At 46.5% G+C, this 17,579-nt stretch overlaps 1 protein-coding gene and 1 long non-coding RNA gene across 2 annotated transcripts in view; one reads left to right on the forward strand and one right to left on the reverse strand.

Moving 5' to 3' along the window:
• ALDH1L2 (aldehyde dehydrogenase 1 family member L2) overlaps window positions 1-17,336 on the forward strand; it is a 47,021-nt gene extending 29,685 nt beyond the window's left edge. Inside the window, 7 exon segments of the mRNA XM_014608339.3 lie at window positions 1,771-1,869; window positions 2,830-2,995; window positions 11,945-12,050; window positions 13,580-13,620; window positions 13,623-13,699; window positions 13,701-13,779; window positions 16,660-17,336. Of these exon segments, the coding sequence (XP_014463825.2) occupies window positions 1,771-1,869; window positions 2,830-2,995; window positions 11,945-12,050; window positions 13,580-13,620; window positions 13,623-13,699; window positions 13,701-13,779; window positions 16,660-16,724 (633 nt within the window). The 3' untranslated portion in view covers window positions 16,725-17,336.
• On the reverse strand, window positions 4,134-12,002 carry LOC132250143 (uncharacterized). The gene is made up of 2 exons (XR_009461741.1): window positions 11,916-12,002; window positions 4,134-4,990 (listed from the first exon to the last, which is right to left on the reverse strand). It is a non-coding gene; the product is annotated as an uncharacterized LOC132250143 (long non-coding RNA).
• Window positions 17,337-17,579: the final 243 nt, after the last annotated feature.

Genomic DNA, 17,579 nt, shown 5'->3' on the forward strand with positions numbered 1-17,579 from the left:
CACAACCTCATGCCTGCTCTGGACTTGGCACAGTGAAGCAGACAAGCCAGAACCATGCACCCAGCCCCAGCCCACCCCATGCCTGCTCTGGACTCACCAGCCCACACTGAGCAGCAGCAGCTGGGCAAAAGCTGCTGCTTGGCATGGGGGGGAAAAGCAGCCCCTTCCCTTCGTTGCTGCTGGGCCCTTGCTGCAGACTGCGTCTGGGCTGCCCTGTGGCTCTTCTGCACTGCCACTGCTGCCCTGCTGGGTGGCCCAGAGGCAGCGGTGACAGCAGTGGAGACAGCGGCAGAGAGGAACCTCAGGGCAACTTGGGCATGGGCTGTGGGTGGTTGTAGCAGAAGGGCCCAGCAGTGGTGAGGAGGGGCCACTTTTTTTCCCCCCATGCTAAGCAGCAGCTTCTGCCCAGCTGCTGCCACTGCTCAGCATGGGCAGGCAGCCTGGAGAAGGCACAGGGCAGGCCAGGGTCAGGGCTGTGCATGTGGGTTCTGGCTGGTCCGCTCCGGCTTAGGTGAGTTGGGAGCAGGCACAGTGTGGGCCAAGGTTGGGGCTGGGGCTGTGCGCTGTTGGTGGGGAGAAGCCACAGGGCATGCGGGCTCTGGGTTGTTGCTCAGAGGGGTGGGGGTGCTGACTGGCCCGTGACAGATCCTCAGAACTGCCTACATGGTCCACAGGCCCAAATAATTGCCCGCCCCTGCCTTAAAGATTTATCATCATCCAACACCCTGACTTATGCTTCCTACCCAACCTTAACATTGATCTTCTAAAATTTGCAAATACATGTAAACAACAAATTTAGATGATAATATGCTATTCCTAGAGATCTGTTATTCAGTATAATGCAAGCATATACCACATTATTCATTATAAATAAGAACTCATCATTCATGTTTATAATCCTGCAGTTAGAACTGTAAAACCTACTATTACAGAGCTCTATGCATATGCAGTGCTCCAATAACAGGCAGAACTTGAAAAGGAGATAATGAAGCTATCTGTAGCAATTCTATTTTTCAGAACAAAACAGGAAAATAACTGCCCCCCAAAATAAATTAGCAATACAGTCAGATCCTGAAAGTTCTTTATAGTGCAACAGCCTCAGCCAGTACTATGGCCTGTCAGAAAAGAAGCACATTGAGAAGAGAAGCATATGTAAAAATATTTACAGTTTTCTTTTTTTAAAGTAAAGTAAAACACTTCTGGAAGCATTGACAGGCACTAGCTGTCATAGTAAGAAGGAACAAATTCTGCCTCCCTCATGGGATCTGCATTAAGAGGCTTGATATAACAGGTCTGTCATGGATTTGATGGAGTGCTGGCATGTACTTTTCTACTAGCCACCAGATTGCTACCCCCAACAAAGGTAAAGTTTAGTGAAATATTTCCAACTCCCCAGCCTTCCTGCCAACACCCTTCTCAGTGATGCTTGACAAGGTCTCCTGGAGCTGTGGTCACCACTCAGTAGAGATTGTGCAGTTCCCTAAATCCTCTCTCCAGCCTTCACACTCAGCACAACTGTAGTAGTTGTTCTGCATCAGGGGTGACCTATGTCCATGGATCAGTGCAGGTAGAGAGGAAGGATGGGATTTATTCCAGAAGTAAGGAAACATTTTCCCCCTTCACTGAGTTTGATATTAATAACGTCCCTTTAAATATTGATGGATCGAGACACAGAAGTTCGAAACAGAACAAGAGGTGCATCTGAAGGGAAAGGCCTGGATAAGAAATAAACAAAACCAGATGTCAACCTATTGTTTTCTTCTAAAATAGGGCATGGGAGCAGTGTATTTCAACAAGGGAGAAAACTGTATTGCAGCTGGGAGACTGTTTGTGGAAGAATCAATTCATGATGAGTTTGTCAAGAGAGTGGTAAGATATTTAGAAGGCTTATGTTTAAAACAAATTTTGAACTGATGTAAAGCTGTTACTGAATATCCAGTAGTTTCATAAACATATGCAAATGTCTTGGTGTTGTGTCAGTTATTTAAACTTCCATTGCTGTTAATGGCTGAAAAAATAAAGGTTTGTGGCAGGAAGGTATTAAAAGATTTTTAAGAGATGCAAATGGGAGACACTTGTACAAGAAATGCAGTGACAAGCAACACAGTTAAAGGCAACAGTCTGTTAATGCTGGTCATATGTTAGGCTAAGAAAATGATTTTAACTCACTGAATGAGGCTTAAGACTACTGTGAAGATAAAAAAAAAAATAGTTGGACTGGAAGAGGAACAGGAATCATACTAGAGCATATAACAATCTCCATTTCAGATTCAGTGCCTATCATGTAGCAATATTTCAGAACACAGGCAGACGAAGTTCTTTGGGTAAATTCGATATCTTTTATTAGACCAACTCAAAGAGCAGGAAAAATTCTTCTTAGCAAGCTTTCAGGCACAGACACCCTCCATTAGGCTGAGGAAGCATCTGCAGATAGTCTGTGCTCTTCCTGGATGGAGTGGTAAAGCAGCCAGAGGCCAGTATCTATGCATGAAAGATCACAGTAGTTTATCCCTGTTTAGAATAGGAATTGAGTGTGACAGCTAGGTAAAAGGACAACATTTTGGATGCCAGCCATGATAGCATAAGAAATTGAAGAAATAAAAAGGGCAGCCAAGAATCTCAACAGAGAGTAGTGATTTAGGGTGCCCAACTGGAAACATTTTACGCAACCTGATTTTCAGAAACTGCTGAGCATTCTAGCTCTGGAACAGTAGGCCCCTTCAGGGTACATATAAGTGAGGCACATACAAATTAAGGCAGCCATGAGCACTCAACACTTTCTAGAGATTAGCCAGTGTATCATGCTTGGTAACTTTTCCTTTTCCGAAGGTGGATGAAATCCAAAAGATGAAAATTGGTGACCCACTCGATAGATCCACAGATCATGGCCCACAGAATCACAAGGCACATTTGGAAAAGCTGTTGGAATACTGTGAAACAGGTGTGAAAGAAGGAGCCACCTTAGTGTATGGAGGAAGACAAGTATGTAGACCAGGTAAAGTACTTTCTGGAGATGATTTGGACATTTACCTTCTAAAGACTCATATTAGACTCTCCCCTGCTGGGAAGTATAACGGGGAATCCATCATGGAAACAGTACAAAAGAAGCTGAGGGGCTGCATCTCATACATTTTCTATTCCTAAGGACTCTAATGAAGTAGTTGCAAATAGAATAGGCTGCCTTTGAACTGGAAAACAATCATTGGACACCAGAAAGAAGAAAAAAAAAAAAGTGGTTCCTACTGAATAGTTCTTCCCATATTTACATATGAACAACATTGCAGGCTGGATATTTCTTTGCTAAGACTGATTTTTTTTCACATGGACACAGTGGCCACGTCCAGACAAGCATGGACATTAGTTTCTCCACAGACAAGTAGCAGTGGCACACCTTGTGCTGCTGCTACTTGTCCGCAGGGAACACCCATGCCACACACACTCTGGCATGTGGCAGATTACCTCGGGTCGGGTAAGGGAGGCTGGGGGCAGTAACTGCACTGGCCCCAGCATGGCTCCAGCCAGCTAGGCTTCAGTTTTGGGTGGTGCACACTGCCATGTGCACTGTCCCACTTTTTTTTGGCTGTCAAAGTCAACCCCCCCTCCACCCCCCATGCTGCAGGGTGGCAGTGTGGGGAATGCCTGCATCTGCAGTGTGTAGTGCTGCAGATGGGTCTGCAGTGCCACATACTGCATGTCCATGCTTGTCTGGACACAGCCACTGAGAGGAATGATTTCATAGGCATTAGGGGCTGGAAGGGACCTCGTGAGATCGAGTCCAGTCCCCCTGCCATAGGCAGGGAGTCAGCTGGGATCAAGTGATCCGAGCAAGAAAAATATCCAGATGTTTTTTGAAAGAGTCCAGAGTAGGTGCTTGCACCACCTCTGCAGGGAGTGTGTTTCAGACCGTGGACGCATACACTGTAAAGAACTTTTTTCTTATGCCTAGTCTAAATCAGCCTTCCTGGAGTTTATGGCCACTAGACCTTGTTATCCCTTGGATCTTGGTTTAATGTGTGGGGCTTTGGTGGCAGAAGTCCCATCATATTTGTCTCGGACGGCCAAAACCGACTCGAGGTGATTCAATAATTACTCGTTCGTCGGGGCGGGCTGGTGAATAGAGAGGCCGAGAAAGCTTTATGGTTGTAAAACTTTATTTACGTCGCTTGCGGTTGCAACGAAAACGGTCCAGTCATCTGAACAACTACGTTAGTTGTTCCAGCTGGCAGGGCTCAAGCCAGCACGTCCGTCTACAAATCAGGCCGGCAGGGAAAAGGATACGTCTGGGATTGCGCTTGGCGACGGGGAGAAGAATCGATAGGTGATCAGTCTATCGATCAGCTCAGCCACAAGTCAGATCTCTTCAGAGGCACTCTGCAGCATGCTCAAAGTTCTCCGACTTGGGCGGAAGTCGCGCAAAATTTTAAACAGCCAGCAAGCCAATTACTAGCTGCCACGTAGGAATAATTTAGAGCTAGCCAATAGCAGGACACAAATTTACATTCGAATGGCGGGAACTGTCTTGCACCGGGGGTTTTCTGCAGCAACAGAAAGCCTTTACTTTGCAAGAGGCTCTCATGTGGTGGGAAAATTCCACTGTGCCGAGGCACCAAAATCACTGGGTTGTGACATGCCCCCTTGCCGACGGCACAACTGGAATTTTAGACACATGAGCTTATCATATGGCATCTTTGTTTCGGGACTCACTGACCTGGCAAAGCTTTAACAACCAGATTTTATATTTTTATATATATATATATATATATATATATATATATATATACATACACACACACACACACACACACACACACACACACATAAACAAACAACTTAATAGACCGGTCTTTTCAACAACTTACAAAATACAATAACTTTGAACATATAACAACAACTGTTGATCATCGTCTGATTGAAGGACATATGCTTGGGACATCCTTCGTCTGGTAGTCAGTCCGTCCTCTCCAACTAATAGACAATGTCAATAAAGTACCTAATAAAACAAGAAAATAGTGTTATAGCAAGTCCTGAGCTAATGAACGTTCGCCGTCTCAGTGTCTCCTTCACAACCATCACTCTATTAATTCAAACGAACTGCAGTCTGGTGCTCGATGAATCTCACAATCAGGCGGTTGTGGATTATTACTTTTCTGGGGTCAGTCCTGTGAAGAAAGAAAACAACAACACAAAACAAAAAGACTCATAATTGGATTTACTTTAAGGATACTGGGGGAACGTTGGAACGGCGTGTCATCCAGTTGTGATGAACGATAATAGGAGGACGATCAGGCTTTTCTTCTAATTGGACAGAATAGGTATTAGGATACTGTCCCGACCACTGAACGGTCCCTTTGTGAACCTGTGGATGAGACTGATGGGGGTGCGGTATTGAAATCCACACTAACTCGTCTGGTTGGAACTTGGGCTCCCAAGGTGGAGGTTTCTGGATATTAGCTTCGTCCCATAACGGTTTAGCAGTGTTTAGTGAAATAAGGACATCGTGATTAAATTTAGTCCAGTTTTTAAACGTCTCTCCTCCTCTAAGGCGAAGTTGCTCTTTGTACAGACCTACGTGTCTTTCCACAACACCGTTGGACTGCGGATGGTACGGCAAATGAAGATGCCAGGCTACATTATGAAGACAAGCGAATTTGTCCAGAGCGTTTGAATTAAACAGGGGTCCTCCATCAGACTGAATCTCATGAGGAGGTTGCCAGGTAGCAAATACAGCAGTCAAAGCAGAAATGACAGCAGTAGCATTACTTTTCCGTAGGGGGATAACCTGTAACTGTCTTGTTCCCAAATCGACAACAACTAGTCCTTTATTTGGCGGCTTAGACCCTGGGAGGGGTCCCAGTAAATCTACCTGCCAAACTTTTCCTACTTGAAACTGTGAAGAATCGAAAGCTCCCAGTTGGTGCTTGGTTCTACGGCACTTTTCTTTAGCACATCTCACAGGCCTGAGCTACCTTTTCCCAATCACACCGAGCTCCGTATCAAGCCGGTTCCGTAAGGGTTCGGCACCAACGTTGATGGCAAGCTCGTGGTCCCGGGTGACCCCAATTCTCATGAAGCCACGCGAGGAATGGATTTACTTCAGGACTGGAGGTAGATGTGATAGGCAAGACTATGTCGGTCCGGAGTGGATAGGCAAGACTATGTCGGTCCGGAGTGGATCTTCTAAGAGCTTATCAATTACCTCACGCACTGGATCGGTATCTGGACGATGGGACTTAGTGTGCCTAATCAACGGGAGGCGCACAAATTTAGTTAACGTTTCCCAAATATCTTGCCAATCATTTAAATTCTCGGAGGGAAAAGCTGTGCCCGTAAGAATTTTATAAATGTATTGCGAATCAATTGCGATGATCGGAACTGGGAGTGTATCATTATGATGTGTCAGACAATGTCCCAGTACCTTAAGGAATCCTAATAATTCACATCTTTGGGCCGAATTATCATCTGGGTCGGCTTGAAAGATTTCCTTATCGTTACAAGCTTTGCAATAATATCCATAGCCTCCGCCATGTCGGGAGGTTCCATCTGAGGCCATCCATGCCGGGGCAAAAGTTCCATACAATGTAGGGACCTTCTCCTCATCTTCTGGGCTTGGATCAGGTACCGTGTCTTCCAACCTCCACCAATGCCAGTTGTAATGGTGAGTAAGCACTAGCGTATTCCAGGTCTTAGATTCTCCCTGAAAATGTGGGTCAACTCTGTCCGCATCCAGCAAGGGTAACAATGTGGCACCGGGAGCGCGTAACGTCCCATGCCCCCTTGCTAAAGGCTCCACCAATTGTTCGGCTAGGAGGATTTTTCCTACAGCTCCATATCTATGTTGTGCCGCTTGAAGCGTTTTATGGGCTGTATATACTAGCTCATCGTGAGGGTTATGTGCAACAGCGCACACAGTTGGTGGTGAACCCGAGGGTTACGGTTAGTGACTCACCCAGATCGATGGCATGGAGTGGTGTATCTTTAACGGTAGCTAGCAGGCGAAGCAGGTTTTGCTGATCTCCTTTCGTCCAGGGCGTGGACTTTCGGGATTTGTTACGGATCTGTCGCTGCAATTTAGTGAGGAAGGCCAAATCACTAGGTCCAATATAATGTCGATACCAATTCAAATGACCTAACAGCTGTTGAAAGTGCCTCTTAGTTGTAAGGAAGAATGTTTTCAATGGATCGATATTAGGACCCTCATGAGAAATTCCATGGCGGATGGAACCGATGTATCGGGTACCAAGGAAAGTAATGTCATGTACAGGATGCAAACACGACTTTTCCTCGTTGATTGTCCATCCCTCACTTTGAAGGTGAGCGACTAGTTGATTGACTATACTAGTAACTACGGAACTATCGCGACCCATGATAGCGATATCATCGACATAACTCCAAATCTTTAGTTCCTTCTCTGGGGGAAGAGAGTATGAAGCTCGAAAATTCTTTAGGGTGTTATTCATGGCACCAGTGGCTAGTGATGGAGCGTTACGATATCCTTGTGGACAGACCGTCCACCTATACATGATGCCATCAATACACATGTTCAGTTTTCCTTCCGGGTCATTTATCGGGATGGAAAAGAACATATTTTTGAGATCCAATGTGACTCCAACCCACTTACTTTGTTGGAACTGTGCCATCTCAAACATACATTGTGGCAGAGTAGATGGATTAGGTTGTTGAAGTACCTGACACCTTTTGTTGACTTTGATAGTCTACAACCAACCGGGCTTCATTAGGCTTTCCAGGTTTTGCTACCCCCCCATCCTGATGACACATAGGTGCTGGCTGTTACGGTCTTAATACAGCCTCGTCACTCGAGTCGCCTCAGGAGGTCAGTAAGGGACTGTTTTAGAGGGCCCTTAGTCAGGATTGGTCGATATCGCCAGGTGGAGTTGTTACGAAGCGTTGGCCGATGCCAATCCTGTTCTGGGATAATGACGGGTAATGCCTGTAGCATTTGTTCTTTAAGGTCAAGCGCTTTTATCCCCGGGATCCCTAAAATGTTGATGCCCCCTAGGACAGCCCCTAGGGGGTATCGGTGGCCTTGGACCCAAAACTTGACCTTCGTTGTGACGGCGATAGCGTTAAGCCCTTGTACCTTGATCGTTTTGGTGGTCTTTTGATGAGGTAATCACATTGGTCTGAGCTCCAGTATCGAGAAGGAAGAATGCTTGTTGTTGGTCATCCGGATCGGTAGGGTTGTAAACAGTGAGTTCTGCGTATGGTCGAGAATCAGTAGGGTCAGGTCTGAACTGGAGAAGGCTGCCGGCGGAGCCGACGGCCATTACTCGTTTTTTGATGGGTCCTCGAATTTAAATCCTAATGCTTCGGCTATACGATATTGGGCTCGTTCTCCCAAAATTTGTAGCTGCGCCTTTGTAAGTCTGGTGCGGGAGAGAAGAAAACCAAACATGGTTCTTTCCTTCAGGGTTCTTTCCTTCGGGGTTCCTGGAGGTGACCACCCTTGCTCTCATTGAGGGATAAATTCTTGCCGTCTGGGTCTCAGCGTTCCGGCTGGGTATGCCGAAGATCGGTCCCTTATAGTATCAGAAGCTTCTTCACCTTGTTGCATAAGTGCTTGTAGACGTGGGAGATGGCCTAAGAGATTTCCCACCGGTTGACCTGCCATTGGGTTCAAGAAGAGTCGGAGTGTAACAGCATTTGATCCTCCATATACCTCCACGCAGGCATCTATAGCTTCCAAGGGCGTTGGGATTGCCCCAGGGTTTGATAGGTGGCGATGAGCCCATCTCTCTTTTTGTTGCACGGCAGTTAGTCCCATGGGATTTGTTCTCGGGCTCCATGAGAGATATGACACCCCAACTATAGCCAGGAGGAGCTGCTCCACAGTAGCCTTCTGTGGGCTACCTTTATGCCAGGTGTGAAATTTGTGGGTTACCTGTCCCACTACGAGCACTGGGAGCAGGATGGGCCAGTGGGCACTGTCCGCAACCACATTCAAGTCGGTAGCACGCCCACCACTCCATGCCGCCTGTCGGGTCAAGGCACTCGCTTCTTCTTTATCCAAGGTGTCAGATCCGAATTCCACTATTAACCGTCCTAACCACATTGCCAAGGTCTCTCCTGGTCTGATTTTAGATTCCTTGCAAAGCTCTTGAATTTCTGGTCGAGCGCGTGTGCGTGAGATAACAGTGGTACGCGTGGCACCATCTTCATCTGCAACATGCTTCGTCACAGCTATCGGGTGAGCTGTGGTAGAGAAAGAGTTAAATTCTTCGTCTCGGAGCGTTGGGTACATCCCTCCTCCCATTGCCCCCTCCCCTTGGCAAGGAGGGCGGGGCTGTTGGGAACGACATCACCTCAGGGGGCGAAGGCGCTAGGCAGATCCCCGCTGGGTCTTCTGAAGCTCCGCCCCTCCTTTCCGGGTTTCCCAGATGGCTCGCGCTTCTTTCGGCGCCATTTTCTGCTAGCGTTATCATGCGGCCGGCGCTATTGATAAGCGCCGCTCCGGAGCCTTTTGCTGCCTGCTCCAGTGACTCCTTACCCACCGTATGCATCTGTGCCTCTAAATTTGCGTATTCCCTTAGTAGACCCGCTACTGTTCGGAACAGCACATTCATCATTTTTCCCTTCTTCCATTTAGTTAGACCCCATCTCGGCACATGACGGCCCTTAGTTTCCAAATCCTCCCAGAGCTGAACAAGGAGCTCATGACCCCGCGACTCCGGCACCAAATCCGGACAGTTAAACCAGTCCGTGGGGGTGGATTCCCCTCCTTCCCTTAAGTATCGAATGCATTGAGCGAACTCTTGAGTGGGGGTCAGCTTTTCTGCCTTCCGCGCTTTCACCCCGGCTAAGGATATGGTTGAGGTTTCCTCCGGGGGTCGATAATAGACCCGGTCGCTCCCCATTATGCATCCAAACTCCCCAAGGGATAGCTTAGTTCTCCATTCCTTTACTACTGCTTCTTCTCTCTTTACGGAGAAGTAACCATCAATATTTCTTTCATCCCCTTCTACCGTCTGGTGGTAAGCGATATGTGCCCATAGATCGTTAGCATTCTCTACATGGCGGGTCCCGGTGCGCCAGGGGCAGCACCCGATCAGGTTCTTCTCTATCACCGTGCCCTTAGATCCCATCCTTGTCGCCATGTCTCGGACAGCCAAAGCTGACTCGAGGTGATTCAATAATTACTCGTTCGTCGGGGCGGGCTGGTGAATAGAGAGGCCGAGAAAGCTTTATGGTTGTAAAACTTTACTTACGTTGCTTGCGGTTGCAACGAAAATGGTCCGGTCGTCTGAACAACTACGTTAGTTGTTCCAGCTGGCATGGCTCAAGCTAGCACGTCCGTCTACAAATCTTGCCAGCAGGGAAAGGGATACGTCTGGGATTGCACTCGGCGACAGGGAGAAGAATCGATAGGTGATCAGTCTATCGATCAGCTCAGCCACAAGTCAGATCTCTTCAGAGGCACTCTGCAGTGTGCTCAAAGTTCTCCGACTTGGGCGGAAGTCGCGCGAAATTTTAAACAGCCAGCAAGCCAATTACTAGCCGCCATGTAGGAATAATTTAGAGCTAGCCAATAGCAGGACACAAATTTACATTCAAATGGCGGGAACTCTCTTGCACCGGGGGTTTTTTGCAGCAACAGAAAGCCTTTACTTTGCAAGAGGCTCTCATGTGGCGGGAAAATTCCACCGTGCCGAGGCACCAAAAATCACTGGGTTGTGACAATATTAAGCTGTAAAGCTGAGGCACCACCTGCTGTATTGAGGCTGAAAGCGCATTTCTACACTAGACAGTTTTGCTAGTATAGGTATAGTAATAACACTAGGGAACACGGCCATTCCCCCCCCCCCCCCCCCCCCCCGGCATTTTTGAACTGGCAATAACCTCAGCATATAGGTAGTTAAGCTGACAAAGATGTGCTTTTGCTAGCATAAATTGTTTTGCTTGCAAACACAGTATACATTATAGCAACAAAGTCGGTTTAAACTGCATCTAATCTAGAAGGTTTTGCTGACGTACCATTTCTTAAGTAAACTCGGTTTATATCTAACAAAGTAGACGCTTTCACACCACATTTTATGCATACCCTTCCCTGCCAAAGGAAAATTTATAGAGGAGATTGATATCATCTATAGCAGAGGTGGGCAACATCCAGCTCATTAGCCAGATCTTGCTTGTGGCTGACTCCATTTCCCAGTAACCCCTGCAGAGGTGGCTCCTTCTGGCTGCTGCTGCTGGACCCAGCCCCACTGCCCGGGCACCCTGGCCTATCTGCCCTGCACCCACTGCCAGGGGTGGGATCCATACTGTCAGGGCATACAGCTGGGCAGCTGGGATGGGGCCATGGCCAGGAGCAAGGTGGGTGGGTGGGTGGGGCTGGGGAGACCCTGGGATTTTGGGCCAGTGATAGTGCAGGGACATGATATGCTGCTCACATGCCCCTGTGACAAGTGTAGGTTCTGCAGGAAGGGGTATGCAGATCATGGCCCTGCCCCAGCCCTCTGCTGTCACTATCCCAAGATCCTGGTCCCTGGTCCCAGCTGGTGAGCAGCTCCTCCACCCAGCCACATGCCCTGCCTGCATGGCTCCCAGCCAGTCTCTGTGGAGACCCTTGGGTCTCAGGGCCATGACAGCATGGGGCCAGGGCAGAGCTCCAGTTCTGAGGGCAGGGGCATGCAGAGAGCACCCTGCAGCTCTGCCCCATCCCGGTGCTATCACAGCTCCTCAATCCCAGGGTCTCCATGGAGACCAGCCAGGAGCCACATGGGCAGGGACTGCTAGGAAATGGAGCATAGCTGTGGGCTTGATCTGCCATTTTGCCCACTTCTGATCTACAACTTAAGTCTATGTAACAATTCAGTAGCTCAGAACAAGAAAATAGAGGCACTGTAATACCAGAAAGCAAGGGAAAGAAAACAAAGCAAACTAAGAAATATTTTACTCACAAATTATGCCTTTCCTGTGTCCTGTGTAGGTTTCTTCATGGAACCCACTGTATTCACAGATGTTGAAGATCATATGTATATTGCCCAGGAAGAATCTTTTGGTCCTGTAATGGTAATTTCTAAGTTTAAGGATGGGTATGTAGCATTTGGTTTTACTTCATCTCTTCTACCACTCATGTAAAATTACACAGTCCTAACACCTGCTGCTTTCATCTTGCCAACACTCCTAAGTCCATATGAGTCTATTTGTGGGAAGGAACCCTCTATGGCACAAGAAGGTGCTGAATGAAGCCTGTGATACCCTTTTCTTTAAGTCACTACAAAACTAAAGCTACAACAGCTAGCTTGGGGACACCAAGGGGGTAGACTCGCAACTCAGTTGACTTGACTTTGTGGCAACAGTGGAACAGACAAAAAGATTTACACCAGACTAAGTCAGTTCACTCCATGGTAAAATTACCCTTCAAAAAATTAAAAGTGATGGTTTACTGCTGTAAATTATATTATTGGACTGGCTGTATGTATCTATTCCCCTAGTCAACTTCATCATGGAGTAGCTGTTTGCTCGATGAAGCTGCTCCCATGCCACCTAGTGGTCAGGAACTGTAATATTGTCTATTGTGAAAAAAACATGAGAGAGCAGCTTGTGTACCTACCTTACTACAGAATACAATCTAAAATCAGTTGCTCCGTAGTAATTATATTATGCCTGCACCCTACTTTGCTAGAGGTGCTCTCTTTCAAATTAAGCTAAATATTGAATAGTCGTCTTTTTTTAACTGCAGTATCCTGGTCAAATCACAAACTTGTGTTTTTTTTGTTCAGGATTTAAAGGCCCTCAACTGAGCTTTGCTTTGCCACAGACTTCTGTGTGGCATTAATACATGCTGCTGGACTAATGTTCCAGAAGTCAGTGCATTCTAACAACGGGTGAAAAAAATCCCTGCTTATTCTGTGGTCCACCAGATCCCTAGGAATTGAGAATGACAATCACAAGGCTGGATTCTGCCCTTAGGGAAAAAAGCCCAGTATTCTATGCAATTATTTACATTGGACTGAGTTTAATATTGAATTTTAAAACTGTAGAAAACTCATTTGAAAGCACCTTTCAATTTATAAATTACTGCGTTGTTAAAAGTCACTTTATCTTTCAAACCAAGAATTCTCAGAGCTGTTTGGGGATGAGGTGAAAATAGAAACTAGCACACTGAAAATGGCATGGAAGTTTACCAATGTAGGAGTGTGCATGTAAGTAATATTCCCCATAAGAATGGAGTAAGAGCTATTTTTAAGCAAAAACACTCTTACGATGGAAAGTTTTGCTTTGCAAATATTTTTGCTTATTCCTTGGATTCAACTGCAGTTGCACAAAGCTGATATGCATAATGCAGCATTTGCTTGGGATTCTTCAGTATTAAACCTTAACCATTCTGAAATGTAAGCCTTACAAGTTAGAGACAAGAATAAGAATTGCCACATTATCTGACAGATAATTGTAGACTAGCACTTGCTAGTCACAGCTTTAAAGCACTAGAGAAGATTGGGGGATGTGGGAGTGGGGGAGGAGTGGCTGCACAGAAACTATGGGATCACTAGTTACAAATCAGGGTCTTGCCTCTCTATGACTTATCAGTGAACCAAACTGATGTATTTTTTTGTTGTAGGGATGTTGAAGGAGTGCTGCAACAAGCAAACAACACAGAATACGCCTTAGCTCAGGAGTTTTCACAAGAGACATAAACAAAGCTCTCTATGTCAGTGAAAAACTAGAAGCTGGGACAGTTTTTCATCAACACATACAATAAAACTGATGTGGCAGCACCATTTGGTGGATTCAAACAATCTGGATTTGGAAAAGATTTAGGTAAGTAGTTCTCTCTCTCCCCTCACATATAGTCCAAGTCAGTTTAAAGAAGAGAAAGGAAAAAAAACACAACCTTGACCAGGTCCTATCATCAAGAAACTTCTGGACAGATCAAGTCTTATATTTTAAAACTAGTAAGAAAAAGGAATTAGGAGTGCACGAATAAGGATTTTTGGGGCCAATACCAATGGCCAATTATTAACGAGCTATATCACCTGATACCAGTCTGATTGCTGATGTGCAGCCAGGCAAGTCTGGTTTTGGGGGGGGGGGGGGGGGGGGGGGGGGGGGGATGCCTAGTGGGGCAGATCAAGGCCCCCACGGTGAGGGAGGGAGTGGGGCTGGGTATGAGCGGGGGCAGATGCTGCCCAGCCAGGCAGAGTACAGGATAGAGTCATGAGTGGCTTGTCCAGAGGAGGGGGTGGGGGTTTCCTGCTGCTGCATGCACAGCGGGTGCTGCTCTTCAAGCTGCTAGGCTGCATCCTGGCCGCATGCATGCTGCGGCTGTGCACATGTATGCTGCATTTATTGACATTATTGGTCACATAAGCCAAAAAAAGCCAACTGCCAATAACATCAATTTTCCTTTTATCAGTGCTGATATGATATGGACCAATGTATCGGTGCACCTCTAAAAGGAATGACAGCTAGATAACTAGCTGCACCTCCTCCCCTTGCTAGTTTCAAATGCATATCCCAGTGGTTGAGTCATGGCATCCCTCCACTAATTTTTTTGAAAGCGGAAGCACTCCAGTTGAAAACCATTATGCTCAACTTACACCAGTTGAGAACCACAGAGGTAGCTCCTGCTAGGTAAAAACTGCCCCACATACCTGGCGCACAGCCAGAGTAGGAAGGGCTATGGCATGTGCATGCTCATCCTCCTTCATTAGGACGATCAGAGAAACCTGAAGCAGTCAGGAGAGTTGGTTCATGGTGGAGCCTTTCCCAGTCCAACTCTGCACAGTATCCCCTGGAAACAGAGGGTGTGAGACAAATGGAACTGTCCCAGGTGCCTCTGAGAGGAGGATGGAGTGGGGATGGGGGAGCTGGACTGGGAAAAGACAGCTCTTCTGCTTGCGTTAGGGTTTCTTGGAGAACCCTAATGCAGGAGCCCACTTGTGCTACAGCCCTACATGCAGGGAAGCTGTATTTGGCTACTGCCACCATAGTGCCTGACTCACGGCACCCATGAGAGGGTCTCATGCACCCCAGTTGAAAACCACTGGCATATCTTAACATGTTAGGCTTCATGCCTTCGCTTAGCTCAGGATGAAATTTCTCTCATGAAATCGGGGTCTGGACTTATAATGCCTTGTATATTGGCTGTCCTTACTGAGCAAATCCAACTGAGTTCAGGGATTTAGGAGCCTTCCCTATAGTTCCTGATAAAGGAGTCACCTTAAAATAAAACACAATGCAGTAGAACAAAGCTTGTAAAGAAAAAGGGGTTTAAGACAGCCTATATGAATGTCCTCTTACCATCCCCTTGTGGTAATCTACAATAGCCCACACTAGCTTCATCATCACCACCACCACACAGGACATGACCCAGTGTCTCACTTTTCTAGTTGCCTCTTTAAACTTAATATCAGGGGGTTTTTTTCTGTGAGGCTGATTTTATCCATTCTTGGCAAACCAGCCCTGAAAGCTCAGACATGGAGGAAACCAGAGTCCTCAGAATAATGCATCTGTGATTGTCCCTAATGGACTCAAATGCCAGTTAGTAAGTGGCATCTGAAGCCATCTCCTCCTTCGGACCTGTATTCCTGACAGCCCTTTTTTGAATTAACCCAATACAGACTTACAGAAAGTCTCATTAGCCAGCCTGCACGCCATAGGCATAAGTTATGAACGACAACTGCAAATCAGTTAACACCTTCATGGGGAATGCCAAAGGGGTTCAGTTTTGTTTTGATGCCAATTTTTTTTGCAGGGCAAAAGGGATATAATGGATGAAAAGTGGTTGTACATTTCTTGAGACTAACAAATACTGTATTTTCGCGCATATACCCCACCCACAAGTATAAGTCACACCCACGTATAACCCACAGAAAATTGTATTCTTGTAAATAAGTCTGTGTATACACTGCACCTGTGTATTACCCACGGTGGCATATACATGGGAGGCGGTGCAGCCCAGCCCGCCCTGGCAGTGGCAGCACTGCCCGGGCCCAGCAGGGAGGCTATGCAGCCCAGCCCGCACTGGCCCCAGCCCCCGTGGCAGTGCAGCCTGGCCTGCCCAGGCCCAGCGGGGAGACGGCGCAGTCCACCCCAGCCCGCGCAGCAGCAGCAGTGCAGCCTGCCCTGGCCCGTGTGGCGGCAGCAGCAGCACAGCCTGTCCTGCCCGGGCCCAGCGGGGAAGGGAGGCTATGCAGCCCAGCCCCACCCCCATGGCAAAGGCAGCACAGCCCAGCCTGCCTGGGCCCAGCAGGAGGCAGCGCAGCCCGCCTCAGCCCCCGCAGCAGTGACAGCGCAGCCTGGCCTGTCCGGGCCCAGCAGGGAGGCGGCACAGCCCAGCCCGCCCTGGCCCCAGCCCCGGCCCCCTGCAGCAGCGCAGCTGGCCCCCATGGCAGCGGCGACACAGCCTGGCCCCGGCCCCCGCAGGGGGAAAAAAAAGTCCACCGATAGCCTGCACCCAACCATTTTTTTTGTAAATTGCATATATCCCGTGGGATATATGCCTGAAAATATGATAATAAATACTGGTTCTTGAGCCATAGCCTGCTGTGGCATGAAATGACTGAATACTTACCAGGAGCTTTGAATTGTTGCTTGCTAAGCATAAGTCTTCTGACAAGGTTCTTGTCCAAAGAATGGTGTCATAAATTCTGACAACATTAAATGGTATTCTAAACTATTTACACTTTGCTTCCACAGGTGAAGAAGCTCTTCACGAATATCTCAGAACTAAAGCTGTCACTTGTGGAGTATTAAAGAAATAGCCTCAATGAAAAACTAAACGCTCTGCTGATAGTCTCAGTTTTAAGTACCCTAGTATGCATTTGATATAATGCCCAAAATATGGTGGGTAGTTTTTATTATTTCAGACAGCACAAATACTGGCCCCCCCCAAAACAGATACTTAGGCCCAAATTGAAAGTCCCACTAAAGTCCCAAGGAGTTATGTAATTAATTTGAATAGGACTACAATCTGGTCTTAGTTATTATATAAAGGTCATCAAACCCAAACCTGTAGTTCTTAGCTTAGGCAATGAATGTTTTGCCTACATATAAGAACTGAAGAATTGGGCCCCATGTGCTAGTTTATTTTTATTCATAGGGGACTTATTATTTTAATCTTTTAGTATTTAGTCTTTAGACTTCTCTTAAAGCAGAATGTTAAAATGCTTATTATACAGTTGTTATAAAATAAGTCAATTTTTTTTTCAGTAGCAATTAAGTATACTGCTGGGCTGACTTACCAGTAGTATATGAAAACTTTGTGCCATAAAAACTGTATATAAATGCAAGGAAGTGCACTTATGACCTTTGTATAGTACATACAGAGCTCACAATTGTGTTAAAACTATGCATAATAAACTAAAATGACTGAATGACTGAAAATTTATTCTCTCTTGCTGCTGCTGCTAAGTTGTATACTCCAATGGGATATGGATGATGGTTACATTAACAAATTAAATCTCTTTTTGTGTCCATGTTCATGTATTGTTATCACTACTTGTACATGGTATAATTACTTCATATCACAAGTCCTCTTATTTCATCTCCAGAGAATTTAATACATAATTAATGAGTTTGAAATTACCAATCTATAATTTTTAAAACTTTAATCATGT

The sequence above is a fragment of the Alligator mississippiensis genome, chromosome 4, assembly GCF_030867095.1.
Source record: "Alligator mississippiensis isolate rAllMis1 chromosome 4, rAllMis1, whole genome shotgun sequence".
Lineage (NCBI taxonomy): Eukaryota > Metazoa > Chordata > Crocodylia > Alligatoridae > Alligator > Alligator mississippiensis.